Raw genomic sequence first — 21325 nt, 5'->3', positions numbered from 1 at the left:
AGGCCTGTGTCAAGAGAGAATCCGCCACATACGACCTCACGTCCTTGACCCCAGTTCGAAAATGGCAGCCACGAGTGCTCGTGCTTCGGCGAATAATGTTCAAACCATCTTCGAAAATATGAACTATGGACCCGCTGCCGATACGGACAACGTTGCTAAAGTAAGTCTGGATAGCGCCAATGCCGAGAAACGCCTATGTCAGTCAATAATAAAGTGAAGCTTGACTCTGTCGGGTTCATAATAATGCACACATCACGACTGTGTGGGGAAATCAGCAGTGTTAGTAAGTTAGTATCCATTGTTACTTCGTAGAAATTGTATGGATTACAATGCTACCATACCAAGGACTACTACTAATATGTTTTTTTGGAAATAAAAAAAAAATTAAAAATAAAAATCCTGACCCTATTTTTGTTGCCTATGTTATGTTAGGTATAAAGTACCAGACTATTTTTTTTTGGGGGGGGGGGGGCCTTATTAAAAAAAAAAAATTTTGGGTAGCGCTCTCTCGTTTCCGTTGCAATGAAAAAGGTTCCTGCAATGCATCGATCTTGATCTGATCTATTGCTCCTTGATTTAATGTAGAGGCCAAAGGCAATCATATGCATATCAACATTTGTTTGTGAAACGGCCATGCATGCAAATTTAATTTCCATTGGAATGACATTGACAATAGATATATATATGCATGCATACAAACAGTCATTTTCTATTTGCACAAAAATCTTTGCTGCTGATCGGCGAATCTATTTTTTTTCTCACCAGTTATGATTTATTGATATGAACATGAGTAGACAAAGATGAGAACGGCATGTACACATGTGAGTCGGATCCTCAAGTGAATGTAATTTTTTATCAGTTTGTGCATCTGTTCCCCCTGCCACCTTTGCCACCCCCCCCCCTCCCGCCTCATAGAGTCGTACACTTGCATAGGTTTCAGAAAACTGAATATATATAGTTTGCAGTGGTACACAAAGTTTATGATATTTTTTAGACAAATAAGAGTATCTACTATAAGTATAAGTATCAAAGCTTATTATTTTATCACTACAGAAAAGTTTGAGGCAGATCTTTGGCACGCAACATGCATGCACCTAGAGCATTGTCAAGTTTTGCTTTTGTTCTGGTGCAAATTAATCTGTTTAAAGTTTGCTTGATTTACATTTGAATGTTTTTTTTCTTCTAGATTTATCTCTATTTTAATCAATGTGTTTTTTATTAACTTTCAGGCGTGGCTGGACGATCATAAACGGCAGTTTGGACATTTCATCAACAATGAATGGTGCAAGTCTGAAAATGGGACTCCCTGTCAAGCCCACAATCCTGCCACAGGTTCAGATTATTTTGTTTGTGAAAGGCCAAGAACCTTAAATTTAATGGATCAGACCTTATGTTTTCTTCCCAACCCTAAAGCTTTTTTTTTTTACCCTTGAAATGTTAAAAAAAAAAAATTTGATGACAGAACTCGATCATTTTCTGCAAACTAAACAAGAAAAATAACTCTTCTCCAACATTTAGGGGACACAACTCACACAATGCTCTGCCAATAAAAAGCCACATGGTCCCGTGTTAATAATAATTTAAAACAAATTCATTTGGAGAAAAAAGTTACTGACCTACCAATCTAAATTTTGTTAGCCTTGACATTGGAAACAAACCATTTTATTTGCCAAACCACAAAAACAAGGCATAGGATATTGTTTTTTTGTTGTTATTTGTTTCTGTGGATATTATCAATGTCCAACATATTATTAACATGGCTTGCTTTTATTCAGAGCTCTTTTGAAACCCATTATAGATTGAAGAGATTAAATTGTGTTCCCACCAGAATTTCTAGCAACAGCCAGAATGTTGAATCTTTCTTAAGTTTTGAAGTTGAAAAGTGTTAATGTTTCTTCAGTGTTGTTCTCAGGCTTTGAATTTTAGTCAATGATGCATACTGTTTTTTATCTGACGCATTGTTTTGACCCCTGGCCAGTTGACTGTCAGATACTTATGACATGTATGAGATTTCTGACAGAACAATGTTTTTGAAGCCAGTGTATTTGGACCCATACATATTTTCAATCCAGGTCATACTGAACTATTGTCCTTTGGCTTTGAGACCAATGCTGGTGTTTGTAGAAGCCTTGTTCAGTTGATGTTCAATGTTTCAATGTGTGATTATTGAGACCGAAGATGAATGCATGCGTCTGTTTTGTAACAATTCTTTCAACAAAAAATTCATGGGTTTGTTTGTTTTCGAAACAGGGGAACTGCTTGCAACTGTGATCGATGCAACCGAGTCAGATGTGGAAAAAGCGTCTAAAGCAGCGAAGGCGGCATTCCAAACATGGAGCAAGTTATCTGACAATGCACGTGCACGTCATCTGTACAGGTGATTGTGATATGATTGTTGAACGAGCCCTTTGGTGTAGTGGTACCTAAAGATGTTAATTATTTGCTGCCAGCGGTTGGCAAACTGCCAAAACTTATTTTGAATTGCAGAAAACTAAGTTCTCATTTTTGCAGAATTGCCTAACTTTCTCACTTTATGAGTATGACCGTTGGTTAAAATTCCTGAAGAAAAAAAATCCTTGTAATATCCCTGGGAACCTGTAATCTAAGGTCCACGGTCAATACATCCTAATATATATTTGGGAAAATCTTCTGTGTTAGAAATTCTTTCTCCTGAACCTATGAGTTAGATCAATGCCTCTGGCTTAAAATTAAAAAACAAACAGGAGGGTTTAAAAAAAATAAAACAACAGGAGGGTTGTTTATTGTTTTAACTTTGTGTGCCCTGAAGACATCTTTTGTTTGTTGCTCTTTCCACAGCATAACACGGCATGTTCAGAAGCACCAGCAGCTGTTCAGCGTGGTGGAAACGCTTGACACGGGGCGAGTGATGCGTGAATCGCGCGACATCGAAGTGCCACAAGCTGTGCGTCTCTTATACCACTACACCGGCTCGGCCCAGCTTTGCTCGACAGAGCTCCAGGGATATAAACCTTACGGTATGAAACTTTTACCAACATTTTTTTTTTACATGTTTTTACTCCTTTTACGTACCTGGCAAGGACTACTTGGTACCTGGCTTAAACTGCTTCATTGCTTGTGTGCCATCATTTTCAGGCTATAAGCGATACTTTTGCCCTTAATCCTGACCAGCGAGCGTAATACTACAGTGGGTTGCGTCAGCTACTTTGACTGCAGCATTTGCTAATCTATTTTTTTTTTTTTCTTCTATTTTTTGAGTCGCTTCACCAGTAGCTGAGGCTGGGCCCCTTTGAGGCTGGGGACCCGGCGCTGTCTCCGCCTGGCGATCCGCGGGACGAGCACCATACCGTCGAATATCCGTTTGTATGGCCATGTTGGGTTTGATGCGTGCATGCCTGGTTTTCTCCTGTAGATGGGTGTCGGCACAGAAGGTCTGCCCGCTGTCCTCAGCCAACATGCTCCGTCTTCATGGCAGCTCAAATTTTTTATCGAGGTTCTCTCCTCTAGATCCGCCGTGTTTCGCCTAGGGGCTTTCGCTGCCTAGTTGATAGGGTCACCTCGTAGAGGATGTGGTCATAGACCACGCACGGTCGGTCTTGGGATAGGGAAACGTTATGCTAGTCCGGAGGGATTACGCCACAATGGCCACCTCGCGAAGACCCAGGGTCCTAGACTAGGGAGGTCCAAGGGGGAGCACCGGGAGGGCTACCCCTCTACCCGCACCTCCAACACAATCCCTTCCCCTGGTAGCTTCATCCCCAAGGAGGAAACAAAGCTACCTGCAACACCCCATTTGCTAACAAAGTCATCAGTCTGTCAGATTTTCCAAGGCGCAAAAGTTAAGACTGAGAACAATTTTCTTCTGCAGCAGTGGTTACAGTGACTCCCTGTTTCGCGTGATCTCTGGAGTCCATGGGCCATTTTTCCCTGAAAAAATGTATTCCCTGGTTCATGGTGGTAACCAAGAGAGATGTTTGGGTTAAAAAAAAACAACTTACACTTCTACATGTGGACAGTATTCCTTACAAATAAGGTTACACAGTAATTAATGACACAGGAACATTGATACAGGCACCTGTGACTTATTGGTAACCAGTTACTGATCAGTGAAAACTCTTTCAGTTTTCCCGGGTGCAAAAACAATCAAACTGACAACTTATTTCTTTGGCGGGATTGGGGGTAGTGCTACCTGTGACTGTGTTAGTTAACTAAGTGAAAAGTTGGTCATTTTTTCTGAGTTAAAAAACAAAGGAATACTATACTCACCAATACAAGAACGAGACAAGACGGTACGAATTTTCGCTTATGGAAGCTTCATCAGGAAAAACAAGAACACAAAAGACAACAAAAAGCAGACGCAACACGGAACGGACAAGGTTAGAAAGAAAACAAGAAACGATGCACGACAAATAGATCCAGTCGGGTTTACGAATCGAAATCTAAACACAAGAACGAGACAAGACGGTACGAATTTTTGCTTATGGAAGCTTCATTGAACGAGACAAGATTTCATTTTTTCTGAGGTGCAAAATCATTTCAAACTCACAAATCATTCATTTTCAGGAGTGGTGGCAGTACTTCCATCTTTCGCCCGACCCCTTGTTTCCATGGTGCAGCGGGTGGCTGTAGCCTTGGCAACTGGGAACACCGTCGTTATTTGCCCTTCGCCGGCAACGCCCCTGTCTGCACTGCTGTTTGCTGAAGTGTGCAAAGAGGCGGGGCTTCCGGCGGGCGTGATCAACGTGGTGACGGATGGGCGAGAGTGTGGGGGGATGCACAAACTGGTGTTGAGAGAAGAGGTGGATAAAGTGGCCTATGCTGGAACCACTAGGGTGAGTTTATTCTGTCACTCTCTTTCTTGGTTTAAAATATATAGTCGAACCTGCCTGGCGACCACCTGCATGCCTTTTACCGGGTGGGTTCCAGTCAAGGGCCTGACTGGTAATGTTTGAGGGGGTATGGTGTGGCCGAACAACCCTCACTTCCTTTTCTAAATGTCAATTGGAGTTTGCCTTACTCTGTTCCACAAGTCAGTGTACGAAATGAAAACAGGCAATCCAATTTTTAAGATGTTCATGAGACATCTATTGATAAGTGTCTGCAGCTTGTGGGTCTTTTGGTTGCAGTCCTCCATGTTTCTGAAGCAGAGTGAAAGAACAAGAAGAACAAGATTTGATTTCGCCATATAGCATTGCAGCCATTGCATTGGTAATACAGCAGTCCCTCTCATGAACGGACACCCTTGGGCCATAGCAAAACTGTCCGTACATTGCAGGTGTCCGGTCACGGGAGGGGTGACCACACCACCCCCTCCCCCATACACTCAGTCACACAGAGACACACAAACAACATGATTGAGTCTATGCTAATCACCTCTTGTGGCTACTAAACAATAACAATAAACTCCTAATACTTCTTTAAACGTCTTGTAAAAAAGATTTGTATGAAAAGTGTTGAAAAGAAGAGATAAAATAAATCCTCAAGGCAGTGAACACACTCACCATGCACTGACATACGAAAGCAGCCACACAAACACAGCACAGAGGAGTGTGTGCAGATGCTTTGCAAGAATAAGCTTGAAAACCAGTTTGAATAAATAGCAGCAGATAGAGCTGCATGTCATAATCATGTAATTTATTTTTTTTCTTGTCTGGCTTTATTGACTGCATGCCGATCATGTGGCATGGCAGTGACTTTTCACTCTTCAGTCGGAAATACACTGTACATAACACAGCTCCCACTCTCCCTCACTAATGCCTACCCCAAGCCGTGACAACTGATGCTTGGAAATTGTGTGGAAGAGTACACCTCTCTATTTCTCTCCAATGCTCTTCCTGCTGATATGCAGCGACACCGGACACCCCACAGAGTTTAGCCAGCTAACCCTCCACCCCCCCACCCCCCTTCCTCTCTCTCACTCCCTCCAGCCATGTACTGTTGGGGGCTGTGGCCAGAGAGGCCAGCTGCACTGTTCACTCAGAGCAAAACCAGTTGACTGTGTCGTAACTTTTGACAAAGCAAGACAACTGAAGGGTTCATAGATTAGGCAACCGACTCACTGGTCAAGGCTGAGGGGAAACAAGAGTATCTTGTCAATGGAAGAGGTTACACACAGACACACGATGCTGAGAACTGTGGCAGGTTTTTCACTCACTTTCGCTCAGGACCTTCATCGACTGTGGTTTCTGTTGTTTACCTCCAACAGACAAGAATAAAGAGCTCAGTGCAGTTTCATGTTGGCATCTTCGCATGTACTCCACTCCTGACCAAAACTACCTCCTCTCCTGATGGGTACACGTGCACTCAAGTTATCAGTGACTGTCATCACGCCATTGCGGCTGTGATCTTTGTCCCAAGAACCGGACTGCTCTGTTATCGATTTTGTTGTGGTGAAAATTTGACGATGGTCTGTCCGTACATTGGAGGTATGACCTGCTGTTGGGACCGAAAATGAGTGTCCGCGTCCACGTTTTGCAGGTGTCCGTTTAAGGGGGGGCAAATATAGAAGGAAAACACTCCGTGCCGAGCAAATGTGTCCGTACATGTCAGGTGTCCGCTCACGCCGGGGGCCGTACATTGCAGGGACTGCTGTAGTCCTGTTGTGGGTAACATTCATACACACATACTCCTCAACCTTATTAGTTATTCAACTCCAAAACATTATTTTAATAGAAAGTATATTATAAATGTATTTGATGTTAAATAGTATGTTTTTATTCATAGTTAATATGTAAAGCGCAGAGAGCATAGATTACTGTAGTTCACGCTATATAAGCTGTCATTATTATTATTATCAAAATGAGATTTGTTGATTGTTTCAGGAAGGGCAGATGGTGCGTCAGCTAATGGCGGGCAGAGGGACAAGTCTGTCGTTGGAGCTGAGTGGCCGCAGTCCCATGGTGGTCTTCGACACGGCCGACCTGGACAGCGTCGTGGAGGGTGTGGTGGATGCTGGCTGGGGGTATGCAGGGCAGGTAGGCTGACTGCTAGGGCAGCATCAGTCCGTCTCTGTGTCTGTCTGTATGTCACTGTATCTGTCTGTCTCTGTGTCAGTCTGTCTCTGTGTCTGTCTGTCTGACACTAGCTGGCTGTCTGTTTTTGGCTGTGTGTCTGTTTCTCTCTGAGGTCTCCCTCTCTCTTTTTCTTAGTCTGTCTCGGTCTCCTTTTCAGTGCTTTTGACTTCAAAGGCGAGATAACTGTCTCTTCATCTCTCTTTCTCAAGCTGTCTGTCTGTTGATCTCTATGTCAATCCTCCCTGTCTGTCTCTACCTCTCTCTTTCTGTCTTTCCTTTGCTCTCTCAGTCTTTGTCTCTGTCTCTCTTTCTCTCTTTGTCTCTCTCTCCCTCTGTCTTCTCTCTCTCTGTCTTCTCTCTCTCTCTCTCTCTCTCTCTCTCTCTCTCTCTCTCTCTCTCTCTCTCTCTCTCTCTCTCTCTCTCTCTGCATCTTAATCTGTCTCTGTCAGTCTCTCTCTCTCTCTCCCTGTCTCGAGAGATCAATCTTGAGATCCCAAATTTCATCAGATTGTATGAGTTTGCATCATATACTTGAAATACAACTTTATGGTCTGTTGTCTGGTGACAAAACAAAAATCTGTCTTTCTTTTAACAAATTAAAGCCATTATGATTGCCCCTAGCTAATATTTTCATCCCTCTTTATGTTTTCTTTCAGCTGAACACCTCAGTGTCGAGACTGCTGGTGCAGGAGTCGGTGGAAAAAAGCCTGACCCAGAAGCTGTGCAAGCGCCTGCAGAACGTCAAGGTGGGGAACAGCCTGGAGAAGAACCAGGACGTGGGTGCCTTGGCCGGCGAGGGTCTGCAGCTGGACCTGGTCAGACAGCTGGTGGAGGAGGCCAAACAGGAGGGGGCTCAGGTGTGTTGACACTGGACGAGGTTACAGTGGAACCCCCCTTTAAGTCCCTTGGTTGTCCCCCGAACGCGGTGTATGGCTGACTGAATGGCGGGTTAAAAACGGTCATACACGTAAAAACTCACTCATGCCAAAACATGAGTGAACGTGGGAGTTTGAGCCCATGAACGAAGAAGAAGAAGACCCTTGATGTAAGACTCCCTCCCTTCTGAGACCCTGTTTTCTCACAGTTTCTCTTCATTGCCTCTGTACATTTACCCCCATTTTGAAACTCCCTCCTTCACAAGGTTTTATTTTCTCACATTGTCTGAGGTTGGTTCCACTGTACTTTGTTAGAGTTAGTTCAGGATTGAAGTCACATGAACCAAAGGTGATCTGCCAGCGTTTAGAAAGTTGGAACCAGCCGCGGGTTGGATTGGTTGGAATCAACATTAGGGACAGCTGTGCTTCTGTCATGCTCCAGATTATGAGTGGCAGTTTAGAAATACACAATATAAATTAGGAACACTGAAAGGACGTATGCCTTTGAGCAGTGCTGGTTGTATAAAACTATCACAAATGACCAAGTCTCTTTCTTTTTGTCTTGCCACAGGTTTTCCAAGCCAGTACAGAAAACTGTACGCGGGGAACATTTTACCCTCCTACCTTGGTGGTTGGTGCGCAGACAGCCTCACGTATTGTGTATGAAGATGTGAGTACAACTTGAAATCTGTTTGTGTGTGCGTGTGTCTCCTTGTGTGCATGTTACAGACACAGAGAAGATGGGAGGAGGGGAGAAAGAGGGATGAAAAAACTCATAGTATGTGAACCTGGCATCTTAAACTGAGCTGTAGTCATGTGTAGTCCTCACATCTCTACCACGGTCACAAAGGACAGCTAACAACAAAAATTTGCGTTTTTGAAGACATGCTTGGATTTCTTCATCTCATTCTCCTCTATTCTGACTTTCTAGCACAGACATTTTGTGCAACTTTTGTATCAAGCTTTTACTTCAGTTTTGGCGAGCTGCTTTAATTTCACTGTTCTCATAGTAGCATGTGATCATTGTTTCAGGTTCAGGGCCCAGTCGTGTGCCTCATCCCTTTCCGTACGGCTAAGGAAGCCATAGCGATCGCCAATAACTCGACACTAGCCATGGCTGCCAGCGTGTGGACAGAGAACGTGAGTCTGGCGATGGAGGTGACAGCGGGCCTGCAGGCTGGAACTGTGTGGATCAACAGCCACAACACCGTGGACGCTGCCGCGGGTTTTGGTGGTGCCAAGCAGAGTGGTAGTGGTCGCGTGGGAAGTAGGCGGGTAAGCTGTGGTATTTTTTTAACTTTTTTTTTTAGTTGGATTTGGTTAGAGTGTGTATATATACTGTTCAAAAAAAGAAACGCATAGTTGCTACTTGCCAAATTTGTTTTATTTTTCGAAAAAATTAACAGAAAATCCAATATTTAGATTATTTGTTTGAAATTTGGTATGGACACAGTTGAATGCACACACAGTTCATTTGCATCTTCAAATCAATCAGTCAATCAATACGATTGGGTGCCGAGGCTGTCAAGTCAGTAGGGGGTGTGACTGCCTTGAGCAGCAACAACTGCCCGGCACCTTCTGGGCATGGACTGGATCAGATGCCGGATATCTTGCTGTGGGATGGTGTCCCACTCCTCCTGAAGTGCCTGCAATAGATCGCGGTGATTTGCCGGCGCTTCTTCTCGCCTGCGCACACGTCTGTCCAATTCATCCCAGAGGTGTTCTATCGGGTTCATGTCTGGCGACATGGATGGCCAGGGAAGCACCTGGACATGGTGGTCGGTGAGGAACTGGGTGGTGAGTCGTGCTGTGTGCGGGCGAGCGTTGTCCTGCTGGAATATGGCATCCTGGTCAGCCAGAAGAGGAAGGGCGTGTGGGCGCAGAATTTCCTCCACGTATCGCTGGGCAGTTATGCGCCCTTGGACGTGCACCAGGGTGCTCCTTCCAGCGGTATTGATCGCCCCCCACACCATGACGCCTCCACCACCATGAACGGGTGCCTCATCCACACAGTTGGGCGCGTAACGTTCATTTACTCTCCGGTAGACCCTCCTCCGACCATCATGTCGCTGGACGGCAGGAAGTAGGACTCGTCGCTGAACCACACGTGTCTCCAGTGATTCCGGACGGTCCAGCGAAGGTGCTGGTTGCCCCACTGCACTCGGTTCTGGCGATGGCGGCGGGTGAGGACAGCTCCTCTGTGAGGTCTGCGAGCTCTCAAACCAGCTTCATGCAGGCGGTTCCGCACGGTCTGGTCCGATAATCGGTGTGGCCCGGGGAGAGCCTGGACAGAAGATGAGGCCGACAGGAAACGATTCCGGAGGTGGCGGAGCCGTATGAAGCGGTCGTGAGCAGCAGTTGTCGCCCTTGGTCTTCCCGCTCGTGGCAAGTCAGCAACAGAGCCAGTGGCTTGAAACCTGACCCACAGTCTACTGATGGTGCTCTGGGACACGTGGAAGTGCCTGGCGATTGCACTTTGACTTTGGCCTGCTTGTAAACGACCCAATGCAATTTGGCGGTCTTCTCTGCTCAATCGGGCCATCTTTCGTCGCTGAATTGTCGTCTGATTTCTTTGTGGCGAACAATCCGCTTTTATGGGTTTTGGAAGACATGGTGAGAGCTCAATATTCCCCGAGTTTCACGAATGAGCAATTTTGACATTGTAGCCACTGATAACGCATGCGTCACGTGCAGAGCTCACTTGTGGCAATGGACGAAAGGTCGACGACCAGATAAACATTTTCTGCAGTTTGGTGGATATCCTTGTAGCCATATAACTAAATTAACCAAATATTACAAGCTATGTGTTTCTTTTTTTGAACAGTATATATATATGGGTCTGCTTGTGTTGATAATGTTAAGTCACAGAATTTCTAAGAGATCATTCTGTTTCCCCTGTGTGTATGTGTACATGTAATCTGTGAAGAAATGTGAGATTAAGAAGAAAAATGATTGCTCCTGCATTATAGTGTGTATTACTATTAACTTGTTCACATTTGAGTATGTTAAAGGATAAGGATCACCGCCTACTTGAGTAATATGAGAAAGAACTTTTGAAAATCAAAGGCTGTGTGTGTTTGCCTCTGTGTGCATGTCTGCCTGTCCGTCTGTCTATCTGCCTTTGCGTCTGTGTATACCTGTCTGTCTGCCGGTTTTTACCACACACTCATTCTTGCATCTTTGACAGGGTCTGCTGGAGTACGTGCAGCCATCATGGGCCCAGCGGGAGGCACCTGGGGCCCAGGGTTTGAACCTCCACACCTTTGGTTCCACCGTGGGCCCCCGCCCCTCAGATGCTGCTGCAGTGGGAGGTGCAAGTGGAGACTCACCTGCGTCAGTTTATTTTTCTTTTATTATCTCACCTGTTTGTTTTGTTATGTTGCTTACTTTGTTCTTGTTTTGTTTGGCTGGTTGCAATAAGTTCATGTTCATGAGAGTGATGAAGAGAGCAAGGGAGGTAATTCAGGTGAGCTGACCGGTATTATGTTCATGCTTTATCACACCTTTATGTTTGGTTGCTTAGTTGTTTGGTTGCAATAAGTACATGTTCCTGAGAGTAAGTGAAACAAGGGAGGCAACTGAGATAAGGGTACAGGTGTTATTTCTCATCCTCAACTACACCTGTTCGTGTTTTGCTGTCGTCAAAATGCGGAAACTTCTTTCAAGTTGCGGAAAATGGTGGCGTCATTTTGGCAAATCTTGCAAATTTTGTTATGTGGTTGGGGAAAGGTGGTGTCAATGACTGCCTCAGAATTAAAAAAATCATACCCTTTACGGCAAATTCACAAACGAAAACAAATCTTAGCAGTACCCCAGTACTTTCTGTGGTTTTCTTCATGTTTACTGAGTTGCTTTCCCTTTACATTTTATCTGAATTTTGTTTTGCCTAGCAGATCCCCAATGACACAAAGGTTTGGAGACTTCTTATACCTCCATAGCAGTTGCACTGAACATGCTTTGTTTTCGGTTGTGTTACTATTTTTTTTTACTAAAAAAAACCCTATAGCTTGTTATTAAGATTTCTTTTTATTTACAGCATTGACCAGACTCACAAGCTGTACTATGGCGGCGTACAGAAGCGTCCAGATGGCCAGTACTCGCGCCCCGTGCTGACCTCTGATGGAAAGGTCATGGGTCAGGTGTCAGAGGCGACCCGCAAGGATGTACGAAACGCTGTGGAAGCGGCCGGAAAGGCAGTGGCTGGGTATGTTGTAATAATGAAGCTGTTCTGTTTTCTTTCTTTTATTTCCTAAAAATTTCTCGTTTCGGTTTTGTGAAAGGTTTAGACAGTGTTCGCTTTGATTTAACTTATTGATGAACTGCTTATACTTTGTCCGTGTCTGTGTGTGTAAGTTTCTGTCTGTCTGTCAGTGTGCCAGTTTTATGTGGGAATTATTATGTAATAATGACTCTCAGTTGTCCACAACCACTGTTCACAGAAAAGTTAGAGACGGTTTACAGTCAATATAAAGAGCTGATACATTTCTATGTACTTGAGCTTGGCTGAAAAGTAAGAACTTGCATCAGCCAAACAGCAAGATGATTAAAAGATTATGCAGAACCAGCTTTTCCTATGTTAGCTTCAAGAATCAAACAAACAGAGTAGTAAGGTACTGGAGCGTTTTAATTTTAAGAAAACAAGACGTTCACAAGTACATCGGCCCAATGGCCTATATAGTGGACAAACAAACAGACAAATTAATTAGTGGTATCTTATCTGAGAAAGCGTTCAGTCTTTCGCAATAGGGTCACGCATAGCCATCATTATTATTAGTCTCCCTGTTTTCGGATTTATGTTAAAGCTTAATTTATGACTTGAAAATGAGATGCACTTATTATTTGTAATCTCAGTTTTTGATTTTTTTTTAACCTACAGCTGGAGCAAGCGGCCAGGGCACAACAAAGCACAGATCCTCTATTACATCGCAGAGAACATGGAGTTGCAGAAGAACAACCTTGCCGAGTGCATAGAGGTCATGACCGGTCAAGCCAAAGGTCAAGGTCAGAAAGAAGTGGAGCTGGCTCTGGAGCGACTCTTCTTCTGGGCGGCCTACTGTGATAAATATGGAGGCTCTGTGCAGGTTTGAATAGTTGGATATTATGTGTCAGAGAGCTAGTCTTACACTTCTGCGCTGTTACTTGGATCGAGAAAGTTCCTTGTCTTTGTGTTTTGTTGATGAAAGAAAATGTTCACGTATTTAAAAATCCACTTATTATAAGTGGAGTTTGCTTGCAATTAAGATGAGCTTAAAAATTCATATGTTTTTGACTAATGGAAGAGATTTACTGTACTCACTCACATATAAGATAACATTGTGTTACTCCTCTTCGGAAATTTAAAAAAAAAGCATTGAGATTTATCGTCAAAGAAGGAAAGACGTAGGTCTGTAACCATCGTGCTGAAGTTTGCGTTTGACTTCTTTTTGCAGGAGGTCCCGATGTACGGCACTGTGTTTGAGACGAACGAGTCAGTGGGAATAATAGGAGTGGCCTGCCCTGATGCACAGCCATTACTGTCCTTTGTGTCGCTGTTCGCTGCGGCCATCTCCCGTGGCAACGCTGTCATCATGATTCCCAGCGAGAAACACCCCTTAGCTGCCATACAGCTCTATCAGGTAACTGTGGGCTCTTTTTTTCATACTTGTTCAGTGTCGGTCTTTTGTAAGTTACGCGTACTTTTATTATCTGACCCCTAGACTGTCGAGCCTCCGATAGTTTTGACATGTAGGAGGTCTTCTTTAGGCATGCTAAATTCATTAGAATGGTAGGAAAAAATGGTGAAAGACGAGGGTTTTCTGTTTATTTGTTATTTCCAATAATTCAAATGTATCAGAAGAGTTAGCATTTTGAATGGAGGTAGTTGCACACCCACACACACACACACCACACACACCACACACCACACACACACACCACACACCACACACACACACACACACACACACACACACACCACACACACACCACACACACACCACACACCCACACACACACACACCACACACACACAACACACACACACACACAATCTGTCTGATTTTTATCAGTAACACATTGTCCCACTGTGTTCAGGTGTTTGACACGTCAGACCTGCCGGGGGGCGTGGTGAACATCCTGACAGGCAACAAGGATCACCTCACCAGGGTTCTGTCAGAACATCACGACGTCCAGGCCGTCTGGTACTTCGGCTCTGCTGAAGGGTCAAAGTTTGTCGAGCACGCTGCCGCCGAGAACGTCAAGCGAACCTGGGTCAACAACGGGCACGAGCGCGACTTTGCCACACCGTGTCAGGGTCAGGGGGAGGAGTTTCTTTTCCAGTCCACACAGCCCAAGACGGTGTGGATTCCCATGGGTGAGATTTTTGCCAACTGAGCCGGATAACATTCCGTTTTTGTTGAAAGGGTTGACTTTGACCACTTCTGCCCATAATGGATGACTGTAGCAATTAGGTAGCACCATAATAGGTGACGTTAAGTGAGTCTCATACATAACTGATTTCGCTTTCTTTTGCAGTCCATAGTTTGGCATAGTTTTCTGACTTCTTTTTAAGCAACACTGAACAGGCTTCTTTTTTTCTTCTTTTTTTCTTTTTTTTATATACAAATTTGCATAGAATTAAACTCCCTCTGGGAAATTTGTTTCAAAAAACCTTTTTGATTTGAACAGTGTTTTGTTCCTGTACGTTCTCACTACAAGGAAAACCATCCCTAGTTTAGAAAGCAACAAGCCTCAGTCTTATAATGGTGTCTTCAGTGTGCAATTGCAATCAAACCTTTATTTTTTTAATGGCACAGTTGCAAATAGATAGATGATTACAAAAACTAATGTCTGTTATGTGTGACAACGGCAGAGCATCATCCGTCATTTGATCACCAATTGTGAAGTCATCCATTATGGGTAATGTGGTCAAATTTGATCTTATCAGACCCTTTTGTTTTGCTGCCCGCTTTTCTCGATAGACTGCGGGAGAATGCTATTTAAACTGTTAATTGACACAGCTGGAAAAATATAAACCTCTTGCCTCAGAGAAAAATTCCGATGAAGTGAGAATTATTTAGCTGAATGATTAATTAAAGAGATTGAATAATCAAAATGAAATACATGCTGTATGTTTTGCGGCTGCGATGCCAGCAGCTAGAGAGAAAAAAGTACCTACTTGTTGTAAATGATTTTGTGGATTTTATTGTTATTAATAATCCTGTGTTTGCTGGTGGTTTTCTGTTCAGGGAAAGTTTTCATACTTACACTAATTATTCTGTTTTGGGCTATAATTCAGAAGTTTTCCGTTTGCAAGGAAAGAGCTGGAATAACTTTATCAATCAGAATTCTACCTATATATAACATCGAATGTACATGTAATTAGATATTTGGAAAGTGTATATATACCATTACTGTGCTAAAATAAAGCTGATTAACCAGTATTACTTAATCTGACATTATGCTGCTTTTATATATATGACTGTAGAGTATTTCAGTCGAACATATTCATGCCATAACTTAATTTTTATACAGCCAAAGTTAAGTCTCAGATTTGAGAAATATTACTGGTGAGGGAAGAGGGAGGGAGGAGATGCTGATCGTCGAAGATAACAAATGGAGTATTTGGTAGACTTGTCATTTGAAGATTTAACAAAATTGTGATTTAAACAAAAGAACAACTTTAAGTTGATCCTAATGTGTTTACATTCACTGTGCTTCCTGGGTCGTGGACGACCCAGAGCCCCACAAAAGTGTCTGTACATGTATCTCTAAAACTATTAGGAGTTTGGGATCGAGACTTCATGTAGTCCTCAAACACCACATAACTTTCCTATCGACCAATTTTTAAAAGGATTATCTTTGCAAACAAATAAACAATGACGTCATTTGAACTACACAGTCCGGATGTTGTGGATCGTGGACCGCCCAAATGGAATTAAAGAAGGTATTTTATGGTGTTCATCCCTATTCGGATGATGTGGGTTGTGTACGACCCATACTCTGCAAAGTGGTGGTGAAAAGTTTATCCCTATTTGGGGTGGGTTGTGTACGACCCATACTTCTTACGTATGGGTCGTACACAGCCCACATCATCCGGACTGTGTAGTCCAAAGTGTGATCCAGTGAAGTAAACCTTTTTCACGACATAGCACCAGTATACTGGCGGTAGGAAGAAAAATGTATTAAAAAAAATTCACAGACACCAGAGACAGGTAAAGGGAGGCAATCGTTTCCACTGCCAGTTTGCTAAATAGGCCAGAAAGGATGAGTTGTTTCCCATGAACCGTTTTCTACCTGGAAGTGTGTTTCCAACCCCACCCAAAAGTGTGTTGGTGTCTCAAAGAGCAAAACTTTTTGCGAAATCCAATAATATACCATTTTCTTTGAAAATATTTGGATTATGTGTTAAAATTACCCTCGTACATGTTATGTTAATTAGAAACATTTAAGAATCAAATATTTCACAAAAGCAAACCAATTTAATGTAAGTGCATCAGATATTTAATGATATTTTTTGGAAATGTGTCAAAATTGGGTGTGTTGAAAGCACTGCATGCAGCTGGTGCGGGTAAGTAAGAGTGCAGTTCATTTTTGTATTTTCGACTAATTTTTCCCCTGCAGTTTTGTCTTGGTTTAACAGTGACTTCTGCTCAACAGAAAATAAGTTTCTGGTTTCTTATTCCTCCTGCCTTACATATCTGGTATCTGTGTGGATAAAATGACTTTTTTCATTTGATGTGCACATGGAAGCTTGTTGTATATATGGAAACACTATCGCCGTGTTTACATCTCACTTTACTTTCAAGAAAAGCATATCTTTCATAATGCAAAAAAACCTTCCAGACTTTTTTCACAACATCATCCCCAACAGAAGTATTAATTTGCCTTATTTGTATTTTTAGTCGTGAGCCGATTTCCTTAGTTTTGTTGATTATTCATGATAGCCAGTCTGTTTTCATGCTGCCAAGATTGGAGTTTTTCCCAGTTTGTGTGTGTTTTTGGGTGATGATGTTTTTGGTGCTATTTTTAATCGATGCTTTCCACAGTCAGTGGTTTGTGTTTGCTTTAAATTCTGCTAAATGAACTTTGTTTCTCTCTCTATTTTAATTACTTATTGTCCTATTGCTGCAAAATTTTGGGTCACTTCCTCCCAGTGGAAAGCTAGCAGCAACAAGAGTCACGCAACCCATGTATGTGCATTTAGGGGTTATCATCCATCTGCTCTTCTGGCACAATGACCAAGGTCTTTTACGTGCCACAATGGTAACAAGAGGGTGGGACCTAAGTCTGCACATTTAGTTGACCCGTGTCTGCCGCGGCCTGGATTCAAACCCGTGATTCAAGGATCACCAGTCCAATGCTTGACCAGCTAAGCTACAAGGGACCCTAGTAGTAGAAATCCTGGCGATATCCCTGCTCTATTCATCTTATGACGGTCGCACAGTTCAATCTATTTTGTTATCAATTGGATTTCATGACAGTTCAAACAAATTTACTTTTACGATCGATAGTTTAATGTTATAATGCTTAAAGATTGATCAGTTGGTTTTTTTGCGTATTGGTTAGGCTCTTAAGATCTCTTGTATGGAAGGAGTGTAAAAAGTTGCTTGATGCCACCTGGATGACAAGGTCATTTGTTAATTAGTGTTAGATGTAATTGTTTACTTTTTGATGAGGCTTGCTTGAGCAATTGTTGGAGCATTGATTTTCCTTTTTCTTCTTTCCTCCTCTTTTTTGGGCATCATATGTTGCCGTTGGTGCGTTTTTTTTCCTTATGTTGTTTGCTTGCTTTTTTTGTACCTGTTTAAAAAATACATATTTTGAAGAGAAGAGGTAGCAAGATTTTTACGTATTCTTCTCATCAGTTTTCTCAGAGGCGGGTCGCTTGTACCTTTTTTGCTGTAGAAGAACGGGACTACCATTTGAATTGTTTTCAAAATTACATTTCTTGCCCTTTGTTGGTGTTTGTTTGTTGGTTTATTTGCTAATAAATATCTATTTGGTCTTTTTTTTCACAAAGAAATGATTGCTCTTGCTTTGCATGTGTTTGCTGGTTTGTTTTTAATTTTGAACATGCTGTTTTTTCTTCTATTTTGTAAGTTAGAAATTTTCTCTGTGAGGAAGTTTGTTTAAAATCAAAAAGAGCTGTAAAAGTCTTGTACATTGTTACTGTTTCATCCATGAATGCACAACTGAAGAAATCCCATGCATTATCTATTGTTATCTATTGTTATCACCAGCTCAATTAGTATGATATACAGAGGAATCTCCTTTTTTAGACCCGCTAATTTGAGACTTCTTTAGATGTACCCCGGTTTTAAGACTCCCTCCTTTTTGAAACCTGATTTCGTCAGGTTTTTGTATGTCTTTGGGAGGAGGGCCGGTTCCACTGTAGTTCGTAAATGTAAGGGTTCAATATGGTTTTTGTATTGCTGTAGTCAGTCTGTAATAACTTCCCCCCGCGGGTTAGGGGGAAGAATTTACCCGATGCTCCCCAGCATGTCGTAAGAGGCAACTAACGGATTCTGTTTCTCCTTTTACCCTTGTTAAGTGTTTCTTGTATAGAATATAGTCAATGTTTGTAAAGATTTTAGTCAAGCAGTATGTAAGAAATGTTAAGTCATTGTACTACGTTGCAAGCCCCTGGAGCAATTTTTTTATTAGTGCTTTTGTGAACAAGAAACAATTAACAAGTGGCTCTATCCCATCTCCCCCTTTTCCCCGTCGCGATATAACCTTGAACGGTTGAAAACGACGTTAAACACCAAATAAAGAAAGAAAGATGTAATAAATTATTTAATTTTTTAAATTTTATTTGTTGAATTACATGTAGTTAGTTGAATGTTGTTGTATCTGAAACAGATCCTACAAGATAAAGTTTCTGTTTTCGGCAACAGTGAAAACACATTTTTCTATATTAGTTATTGGTATGTAAAGCCTGCTATTAATTGACTACTTCACGAAGCTTGCTGCAGGAAGCTTTGGCACTGAATTCTCAGTAAAAAGAATTTGCAAAGTCGACTTTGGGCTGAATTAAGGAAGGCCTGAAACGCTCCTTTACCAAATTGTACCCATGCAGTTTATAAAGTGATGGCGCTAGCCATTTTCCAAACAATAAAGAATCGAGATTCTTGCAGAAACTGGTGACTCTGTTATGCTTACTAAGCCGCTCCTATTCTTACATGATGGTATATTATTTTTATCTGGAAGAAACTGGTTAAACGAAATATCTCCCGCAGTGGGGCACTGCGGTTATGAACTTAAAGGCCCCTCCTGTTTTTGGAACCGCAGGAGCTTTCTAGTTTGCTGTTAGGTATATTTTTGGTTCCTCTTTCCTGTCATGCTCTCTTTTTCTTCATGAATTCTTTTCTTTTTTCTGCCTTCTTGCTCATTCACCTGTATATTTTCCAAAAATCTCTTCTCTTGCCGCTTGTCTCGCGATTCATGTATAATTTAATCTGTTGTGTTCTGATGTAAGTCCAGCAGTAGATAGGTTAAGCCTATTTTAACATACTGGAAACTGGTAATCTTCCAGTAGGTATTAATTTAGTTTTACTAAAGCCTGCTGGGACACAAGTAATGGGTTAGTGCATTTGTAAACAGGAATCGCTTGACAAGTGGCCCCCTTCATCCCCCCCTTCCTCGTCCTGATATGGCTCTGCGTAGTCGGCTGGACGTTAAGCAACAAATAAACAAACAAACAAACAAACGAAATATCAACTGGTATGCAAGACCTTTTGCTGAGTTCATTTTCAGCGTTTTTTGGTTCACCCGATCCCTGGCCTGGTTTGTGTCTTCATATCTACACCAAATTCCAATGACCCTCTGTAATTCTAGTGTGCCAAAGACATTTTTATTTCAGATATAAATTGGGAGACAATTTTGATGTTGTAAAATGAGCTATTGACGATGTTAAAAAATAACTGTCATGTTTTTATGGGTTTTGAAAGAGTTCCTTTTCCTTGGAAACACTGAGGCAAACAACACGGTCATGACATTGTAGATCAATCACTAGCAAGTGGCATGTTTACATCGCGATCTGTGACAGTGAAGTCATGCGAACGAATGACATACCAGCGATCTGTGTTCTCTGCATTGTCTGCTCAATATAACTCTCTAGTCATGCGAAAGGATGCACATCAGAGCTGAATATTGCTATTTCATATGTTACGTGGATTTCCATTGGTCAATTGGGCAAAACTGAGCTCAGTGCAAAAGTGATATCGACGACATTTCTGTCGATATCAGTTTTGATATCGACGACCTCTTTATTGCTTCCCCACTTCAAAATCAAAAACACCTACATTTAAAAACAAACAAATATATATGAAAATGTAATTATCCCAGAATTTAGTTGAGCAAGTGACTAAAGACTTTTTGAAAGAAAAGACATTTTGAAATACTGAAAAGTACAAGAAAAGAGTGAACAAAAAGAAATAATAATCAGAGGGAGGGATATGGAACAGCCAAAACTGAGACAAATACTTTTGTAATTTCTTTACAGTAAATACAAAATGTCCAGAGAATTAGCAATATATCTAACATTGACTGACTGTGTGACGATATCTTCTGCTATTGGTCTGTTTCGACAGTGATATCAAAATCTTGACCTTCGGTCTCGATTTTGATATCACTGTCTCAACAGACCATAGCAGAAGATATCATCACACAGTCCGTCAATATTGGGTACTATCGGCATTGTTGATGTGATTGCATCCCTCTGCTGCACAGATCGCGGACTACGAGTGGAGACACGCTGCTTGCTATTGATTGGTTTGCAATATCACGTGTCCTTTGCCTCAGTGTTTGGAAAAGGAACTTCCACAAACTATAAAAACCTGACAGAGTTATTTCCAGACTTCGTCCATTGTTGAAACTCACTTTTCTGTAGGACTAACGCCTTTACATATTCCAGTTATGTCAGTGTAAGATTGATTTGACTTCATGGTTAGCACCCTGTCTGATTAGTCGACATAACCTGCAGAGACGGTGTCTGAATTATAGTCAACATTACCTTTACTGGCTTTAGATGTCTCAATAGTCAACGTAACCATTAAAGTATGCATTTTTTTCTGCAGCGTGATTTACAGCGTGATTTAAAAAAAAAAGATTGGATTGAGATGAAATTTGCCTAATTTCCATTCATGATTCTTCCACAAAGATTCCATTCAGTCTTGCACAAATGCTGACTTGGGGTTGATAACGTCGTATTTTCTCTGCCTTCAGTGATTTCTAGCATCCCATGTACCTGTGTGAAGCTCAAGATCGGTTTGTTTGATTTTGTTACATGACGATGAATAAATTGTAATGATTTCTCCTTTCTGGGTTTGTTTTGTCTTGAGAATCATAACCAAATGAGGGAGAGCACTGTTGATAAGATCAAAGGAACGCTCTATGCAACAAAAGTGAGAGTTCAGAGAGAGAGAGAGAGAGAAATGCTTCAACTAATTTAACATGCTTTTAAATCTCACCATGGAT

General features: G+C 42.0%; 1 protein-coding gene across 1 annotated transcript; it reads left to right on the top strand.

Moving 5' to 3' along the window:
• The first annotated feature begins 31 nt into the window (after positions 1–31).
• On the top strand, positions 32–21164 carry LOC138961952 (aldehyde dehydrogenase family 16 member A1-like). The gene is made up of 14 exons (XM_070333636.1): positions 32–160; positions 1230–1332; positions 2251–2377; positions 2818–2996; positions 4543–4811; positions 6801–6953; positions 7649–7849; positions 8439–8537; positions 8900–9142; positions 11055–11200; positions 11904–12071; positions 12744–12948; positions 13297–13482; positions 13940–21164. The coding sequence occupies exons 1-14, from the start codon at positions 62–64 to the stop codon at positions 14237–14239; spliced, it is 2478 nt and encodes an 825-aa protein (XP_070189737.1). The 5' UTR covers positions 32–61; the 3' UTR covers positions 14240–21164.
• The last annotated feature ends 161 nt before the right edge of the window (positions 21165–21325 follow it).

The sequence above is a fragment of the Littorina saxatilis genome, linkage group LG3 (assembly GCF_037325665.1).
Source record: "Littorina saxatilis isolate snail1 linkage group LG3, US_GU_Lsax_2.0, whole genome shotgun sequence".
Lineage (NCBI taxonomy): Eukaryota > Metazoa > Mollusca > Gastropoda > Littorinimorpha > Littorinidae > Littorina > Littorina saxatilis.
Note: the sequence above shows the minus strand (reverse complement) of the source record. Positions and strands in the feature narration are given on the sequence as shown.

Coding starts and splice junctions, on each gene's coding strand:
- LOC138961952 (XM_070333636.1), top strand. CDS start 62: ATGGCAGCCACGAGTGCTCGTGCTTCGGCGAATAATGTTCAAACCATC. Junction 2,378..2,817: donor CGTGCACGTCATCTGTACAG/GTGATTGTGATA, acceptor CTCTTTCCACAG/CATAACACGGCATGTTCAGA. Junction 8,538..8,899: donor CACGTATTGTGTATGAAGAT/GTGAGTACAACT, acceptor TCATTGTTTCAG/GTTCAGGGCCCAGTCGTGTG.